General features: G+C 42.0%; 1 protein-coding gene across 1 annotated transcript; it reads left to right on the top strand.

Annotated features, from left to right (window-relative positions):
- Positions 1–387: 387 nt before the first annotated feature.
- CCR8 (C-C motif chemokine receptor 8) lies at positions 388–5,435 on the top strand. The gene is made up of 2 exons (XM_067755860.1): positions 388–552; positions 3,918–5,435. The coding sequence occupies exon 2, from the start codon at positions 3,948–3,950 to the stop codon at positions 5,007–5,009; it is 1,062 nt and encodes a 353-aa protein (XP_067611961.1). The 5' UTR covers positions 388–552; positions 3,918–3,947; the 3' UTR covers positions 5,010–5,435.
- Positions 5,436–8,177: the final 2,742 nt, after the last annotated feature.

The following is an 8,177-nucleotide window of genomic DNA, read 5'->3' as shown; positions in this document are numbered from 1 at the left end:
TTCCCTAGTGAAATAATGTTTTATCACATGCTAATTTGCCATCTGTATGTGTTCTTTGGTGAGATCTATTTTTTAATTTTTAGTTTTTTTGTGTGTGCTGTCACTATATATGATTTTTAAGCATTTTTTAAAAAAAGAAGTATAGTTGATGTACAATATTACATATCACAGGTGTACACTATAGTGATTCACAATTTTTAAAAGTTAGACTCCATTTATAGTTATTATAAAATATTGGCTGTATTCTCCATGTGTACATGATATCCTTGTAGTTTATTTTATACCTAATAGTTCATACCTCTTAATTCCCTACCCCTACATTGCCTCTCTCCATTGGTAACCGCTAGTTTGTTCTCTATATGAGATCATTTTTTTAAACTTTTTAAATCACTGCAGGGTGCGATAGTAGACCCACCCCTATTCTGCCACTCACCACAGATAAGATACCTGCAGAGGAGCTGTTCTCGTCTGAGCAGAACACATGACAGCGCAGACTCTGAGAAAAGGGAATTAGCAACACTGAAAACCTCTGGAAAGAAGGCTCTAATTAAGGTATGTATTACTAAGCATCCTTGGGGAAGAAGGATGTACGAAGCAGGGACAGTTTTATGTCCCTGGGGTCAGGCAAAGGGAACACCATGACTTCAGAAATCTGGCAAAGGAGGTGACTTTTTTTTTCTTTGCATATCCCCAGAGTTTACAAACCCTGCATATGTCTTAATAGCTGTCCATGGCTCTGGTGGAGGAAAGAAAGCCATGCCATTTTTCTCTGCAGGATGCTAGGAGGGTGTCAAAGCCCCTCCAAGAGTGGGAAGGTGGATAAGAAAAGATCCCTCCTGTCACCAGGCATCTGGGGAGGAATCTGTCCATTTGCTGCATACAGTGCATCTGTGAGATAACAGGAAGACATGTGGGTATTATTCTCAAGGAACAAAGCTGGCAAGCAAACGTTCATCCCTAACTAGATGCTAACTTCAATGACCTCAGGCACGTCCCACCAACCCCTGAAAAGCGTTCTTAGCCCCCTTCCACAGAGGGGAACCTGAAACTCAGTTTGAAAAACAAGTCCAAGTTTACTCTGCTACAAACTAATCTAGAACTTGGAAGTCAGGTGGTCTAGATTCTAAAAGGTAAGAGCGTTTTACTCTTTTTTTTTTTTTTCTTTAAACACACGAAATAGAGAAATATGGAAAAGAATAAGGATTGGAGTAGACAGATGTGGTTTTTGAGTCCTGGCTCTAATCTCTCACCCTCTGTGTAACTTCAGGCACTGGACAGAAGCTGAGATTCGGTATAATCGTAACTGCAGGAATAGAAAGGAGATATTAGTGCCTGCTTCATAGGGATTCAAGAGGAATAAATGAGGTGATGCATCTAAAATTCCTGGTCCACTGTGATAAATGGTAGAGCTTGCTAATACTTTCCACAGATTTTAATGATAAAAGAGCACGGGGGAAGTGTGGAGTGGGCGTCAGTAGGAAGGATCTGGGGAAGAAAATGAGTTGAAGACCTCCTCATAGTCCAGGATCTTAGGAGAGCAGAAGAGAAGGACCATGAAATGGAAATTGTTTTTAAAAATAACTGTAAAAGACAAGTAGGGAGGACGATGTAGGAGGGGAGACTGTTGATTTGAAAGTTGCTGGCCGCATAAAAAAAAGACCCACCCCGTTCTTCAGAAACTGTTTTAAAATCTATTTTGTGCACATAGTGAAATTAATATTTTTAAAATAGCTAACTTGCTTGGCATTTCAAATTATAGAAATGTGGCATAGTGGATAGGGATGTCTGAATGTTCAATAATCAAATGCCTCGGAAAAATAGTAAGTCTAGGTTGAAATTGCCTTGAATATAAATATCAGTTTGAGGAGAATGATCATGTTTTTGTTTGTTTGTTTGTTTTCTGAAAACGAATTTATTAATGTCTCTCTGTAAGTGAATCAAGTGGATGTACAGCAGCAAGAAACAGAGCACTGAAAATCAGCTATACCCCATTATAAAGAAAATTAAAAAAAAAAATCAAACACAGTGAGAGACAGATAAATACTTACAAAATACATTCAGGGGGTGTGATGCAACCAGGATTGACCACACTAAAACCACAGCTGGATGAGACCTAAGGCTGGACACTGGTGGGGCTGAGAGAATTGGTGAGGATGGGTCAACAAATGTAGCCACTTAAGAGTAATACTGCCTGCCCCCCATTCCATGGGTCCCCAAACTCCAGGTGCAGGGGAACCGTCCTACCGCTGAAGCAAGTGTGGGAAACCCAGAGGATGGTACATCGTCTGATCAGGAAGAGTGTGGAAAAGTTGCCTCATCTCCTCATTTCCTGCTGCTCGCATTCTCCCCACCGGCCTCTTTCCTAACAATCTCCTCACTTAGGGAATGCGCACCTTCAACATCCTGTTTTGAACAGCTTGGAATTTGTCCAGAGGATGAAGGGGAAGGGGGGGAACCAATGAGAAACAAGCCCTAGGTGTTTGGACAGGCACATGTCACTCTAATTTCCAATCAGGAAGACGAATTGACCAAAGGCTCAGCTTGCCCCTGGAATCAGATTAGGACTTGCAGCAATCCTGCTGTTTTGGGACCAGTTCCTACAAAAGCAAGTTAAAAAATGGAGGTCAGGGGTACTGCAATTCACACACCTGCAGGGTTGTAAATGATACCTGTCATCGAAAAATGTCTTGAGGAAAGTCATCGAAAGGGGCTTGAAAACAAGGCAGAATTGCAGGAAAGGGATTTCAAGAGGTTGATTCGAGTCGCCATTGAAGCACTTGAAAAACGGCTGAACTTCTCCATTGCTGCAGTTGGCCAAAAAGGGCATATGTGTCTTTCCTGAATATAAGAGAATGATCATGTTTTAAATGTTGAGTCTTCCTTTCACTTTATCTCCATTGCAGAAGGAAGGAAGGGAGGAAAAGGAAAAGAATCAAAAGCAAATATGGCAGTATGCTAGCAGTTGCTAATTCTGAGGGGTAGAACTATAGGTATTTAAGTTTTCTTTGCAAATTTTGGCTTTTCTTATCCCACACAACCCCTCTGTATTAGTCAGCCCAGGCAGTTTTCAGCTTTTAAAAAGTGCTAATAGGCTGTACTTTTTAGAGAAGTTTTAAGTTTACAGAAAATTTACAAATTTGGGTAGAAAAGGCAGAGAGGTCCCATGTAGCCCCTGTATTAATCTGTTTAAGCTGCCATCACAAAATGTCACAGGCTGGGTGGCTTAAATGACAGGGATTTATTTTCTCACAGTTCTGGAGGCTAGAAGTCCAAGAGCAAGGTGCTAACAAATTGGATTTCTGGTGAGATCCTCTTGGGCTGCCTTCACACTTTGTCCTCATCTTACAAGGACACCAGTCCCATTGGATTAGGGCCCCATCTGATGATCTCATTTAATCTAAATTACCTCCTTAATGGCCTGTCTCCAAATATAGTGACATTGGGAGTGTCTTGGTCACTTTGGGCTCCTATAACAGAATACCATAGACTGGGTGGCTGACAAACAACAAATTTATTTCTCACAGTTCTAGAGTCTGGGAAGTCCAAGATCAAGGTACCAGAACAGTCAGGTTCTGGTGAGAGCCCTCTTCCAGATTGCAAACTGCCAAATTCCCATTGTATCCTCACAAACCCTACAGCAGAGAGAGGAAGCAAGCTCTCCTGTGATTCTTATAAGGGCACTCATCCCATTCATGAGGGCTCCACCCTTATGACCTCACCTAATCCAATCACTTTGCAAAGGCTCCACCTCCTAATACCGTCACAATGGGGGTAGGGTTTCAACATACAAATTTTGGAAGGACACAGTTAGACCATAACAGGGCTTTAGAGCTTCAACACATGAACTTGGGAGGGGCGAGAGGCACAATTCAATCCATACTTTTAAATAAAAATATTGTTAAATGAATCTCTCTTAGGTGCCTCTGTGGCCAAGTCTTCCTGCCTTGATGGATTATACACTTGAGCTCAATGTGACAATAACTGACTACTACTATCCTGATATCATCTCAAGCCCCTGTGATGGGGAACTTACCCAAAGAGATAGCAAGTTGCTTCTTGCCATCTTTTACTGCCTCCTGTTTGTATTTGGTCTTCTGGGAAACAGCCTGGTCATCCTGGTCCTTGTCACCTGCAAGAAGCTGAGGAGCATCACAGACATATACCTCTTGAACTTGGCCCTGTCTGACTTGCTTTTTGTCTTCTCCTTCCCCTTTCAGACCCACTATCAGCTGGACCAGTGGGTGTTTGGGACTGTAATGTGCAAGGTGGTCTCTGGCTTTTATTACATTGGCTTCTTTAGCAGCATGTTCTTTGTCACCCTCATGAGTGTGGACAGGTACCTGGCAGTTGTCCGTGCTGTATACGCCATGAAAGTGAGGACGACCAGAATGGGCATAGCCCTGAGTCTGGCAATGTGGCTGATTGCCTTTGTGGCCACCAGCCCGTTACTGGTATTTTACCAAGAGGCCTCTGATGATGGGGTTCTACAGTGTTATTTGTATTACAATCAAGAGACGCTGAAATGGAAGATCTTCATCCACTTTGAAATGAATATCTTAGGCCTGTTGATCCCATTCACCATCCTTATGTTCTGCTACATTAGCATCCTGCACCAGCTGAAGAGTTGCCAGAGCCACAACAAGACCAAGGCCATCAAGCTCGTGCTCGTTGTGGTGGTTGTCTCTTTACTCTTCTGGGTCCCGTTCAATGTAGTCCTTTTCCTTACTTCCCTGCACAACATGCACATCTTGGATGGATGCGTCATGAGCCAGCGGTTGATCTATGCCACCCATGTCACAGAAACCATTTCCTTCACCCACTGCTGTGTGAACCCTATTATCTATGCGTTCATGGGTGAGAAGTTCAAGAAACACCTCTCAGAAATATTTCAGAAAAGTTGCAGCCACATCTTCCTCTACATAAGGAGACAAATCTCTAGGGAGACCTGGGAAAGGTCATCCTCCTATCAGCACCCCTCCCATTCCCCCAGTATAGACTACATTTTGTGAGGCAGGTGCCTTAGAGCAGCCCTCTGCCTCCATCACCCGTCTTCTTTCAGGAGACAAAAATGATTCACACTGGCGTCTGAGACTACGTGAAGGGAGACTCTTTAGAAATTTGGCTACAGACACAAGACTTATTTCATGATATTCAAGGAATTCCTACTATTGCAAATTAATCTTCTCAACTTTCAAAAACTTTGCTACTATTTTCTGAAAAGAGTCTATATATTTCACTATGAATTGTAATGTTAGCTCTAGGGATTTTTTTTCCCTTGGTTTTTGGAGTATCTTTATCAAATACCAACTTAAATTTTATCAAATGCTTTTTCCTTATCTACTGAAGTGATCATGTAGTTTTCCTCCATTATTCTGTTAATTTGGTGAACTATATTGATTGATTTTCTTATTTTAAATCAACCTGTATTTTCCCTGGAAAAAATGACCTCATTGTTATGATCATTTTAATAAATAATTGGATTCTCTTGGGATTTTCATATCTGTGTTCATGAGAGATCTTGTCTTGTAATTTTTCTTTCTTATAATGTCCTGGCCAGGTTTGGCCCCAAACCAAAGGGTGGATTGTATTATACGTCAATTAAAACGTAATAAAAAAATGCAAATCCCCCTCCCCCACACACAACAAAACCAACCAACCAACCCGACAACTCTTCAACAGGGCCTGTAATACCCCGCAAAGATTGTCTCCCTTTTCTCTTTACTTGTGCTGGTCCAGCCACTCTGTCCTCCCTTCAATCCTGGGAGATTGATCTCCACGATTTATTCAAATGGTTCTTCCTCTCAATTTGTGTGTGTGTCTTTTTCTCCCTGAGCTCTAGTTAACTGAGTGTTAATACTTTTCTTATCCATATCTTGTAGCTTTATTTTATATTTTCTGTTTTTTAAAGAGTTCTTTAATTTGCTCTTCCGATTTTCTAATTCATGTTTTAGCTATATTCCATCTATTATGCTCTCATTTCAGCTATTATATATATGTGTGTGTAGATATATATATGTATATATATATGTATATAATGTGCTCCTTATTTCAACTATTATATTTTTCATGCTGGCACAGTGATGGCCTTTATACTTGCTGGGTTGAAATGATGAGGTCAGATAGAATCATGCTGTGTGTAGCCTTTTTTTAAAAAAAATTTTATTGGAATATAGTTGGTTTACAATGTTGTGTTAGTTTCAGTTGTACTCCCCTCTGTTTCTTTTTCTTTTTTTAAAAAAATTATTTATTTATTTATTTATTTTTGGCTGTGTTGGGTCTTCGTTGCTGCACACAGGCTTTCTCTAGTTGCGGCGAGTGGGGGCTACTCTTTGTTGCGGTGCGCAGGCTTCTCATTGCAGTGGCTTCTCTTGTTGCAGAGCACAGGCTCTAGGCAAGCGGGCTCAGTAGTTGTGGCTCATGGGCTCTAGCGTGCAGGCTCAGTAGTTGTAGCGCACGGGCTTAGTTGCTCCACGGCATGTGGGATCTTCCCGGACCAGGGCTCAAACCCGTGTCTCCTGCATTGGCAGGTGGATTCTTAACCCCTGTGCCACCAGGAAAGTGCCCCATCTGTTTCTTAAAAGGAATTCCTGACACCAAAGTCAGCCCGGTGGCTTTGTGTGTTCCTTGCTAAGGCAAGCCTCTACTCTTTGCCATTAGCTGTATGCAAAAGGATTTATATATTTGAAACAAATAATCAGCTGACCACTGGGCTATGTTGAGTCAGATTTAGATGACTCTGCTCAAGCCACATGCATGATGGCAGCTATCCTGTCCACGTAATAGATACCAAGATCAAGCCACAGCAAGTTCATTTAAGAGCGTGAACCAATTTTTAAGTATTTTGACAGATATACTTGCAGGTGAGATGATATAGGAGAAAATAATTATAATACATGAAGAACATGTTTTGAATTTTATAAAAGGCGTTATAATTGGCCCTCACGTAGCTCTGCTAATGGAGGAAACATATATAAATAATCTTAAACGGCAAAAGCAAAATGCCGTTAAACCCTAGGTCTGAAGTGCATTGGAATTTACTTTCTCAAAGCAATAGCAAATTACCTTTCTGATAATAGATGGTTTTATTAAATATTAAAAGTGTTTACTTGAGTTCATCCTGACTTGTCCTGATACATCCTGAGTGGCAGGGGAGTCAACCTGAAATGGAACATTTGCTGGAAATAATTCACCAAACAAAGAATAATCCATATGTGTTTCATCTAGAGATTACTATTAAAAAGATGAAATGATGAGGTCAGGAGGGATATGGGGAAGGGAACAGAGGGACATTCACATTTTTGGGCACCTACTCTGAGCTGAGCACTTAACTGGAATTTTCTCATTAATCTACAAAGAGCCCTTCAGGATGATTATTGTTAACCTAAGAGGCTGCCAAATCAGAATCCCAGAGCATGATGTCTCCAAAGCCACGGAGTTCCCCCCTACCTCTTGCAAGTGCACTGTCTTCTCACACGTGCCCTGTGCTCCTCAGCTGGGCTGCCCCGCTGCCTGGCCTGGAGTAGGCTGAGTTCTGCAGGCCACGACTCTGAGTTCAGCCAGCCCCTCGGAGGGGCCTCCACCTAGGGCACCACCAGACTGGACCAGCTCGATGGTCGGGGTGTGAATTGGGGAGGGGTCTCCCCTACGTGCTCCTGGACTGTTGCCTGCCAGGATTTTTCTCTCTCCAACCCAGCAAAGACCATTTGGAGTAGCCAACACTTGTGAAGTGGGATGTATCTCTGGATCTTGAACCATGCTGGCCTTTCCTGATAGGACATTGCAGGGGATGCCTCAGAATTCCTGTTCTGGACCCTGCTCCTCACTTACAAACCAGCCTGAAGTAACCTCTCTGCGTGTCAAGACAGTCATGTATAAGATGAGGTTGAAGATGGTGATGATGGTGCTTTCTGTCTTGCCTTCTCCGTAGGAATGCCTGATGTCCCACCTGTAACCTGTAAACATCTTTGTACACATAAAAGGTTAATTATTATTACTATAATAAAAATACACAGCACATAGCCTTCTACTAGCTGTGCAACTTTGGACACCTTACTTTAACTGTTCTGTGCTTCAGTTTCCCTACATGTAAAATGCAGATAGTAATAATGCATACCTCTGATTTCTGTGAGACGGTTGGTTATACAGGGTTATGCGCTGTGTCTAACGCCACCTACCGT

Source organism: Pseudorca crassidens, chromosome 10 (genome assembly GCF_039906515.1).
Source record: "Pseudorca crassidens isolate mPseCra1 chromosome 10, mPseCra1.hap1, whole genome shotgun sequence".
Lineage (NCBI taxonomy): Eukaryota > Metazoa > Chordata > Mammalia > Artiodactyla > Delphinidae > Pseudorca > Pseudorca crassidens.
The sequence above is the reverse complement of the archived record's forward strand: the minus strand, read 5'-3'. Positions and strand labels throughout refer to the sequence as shown.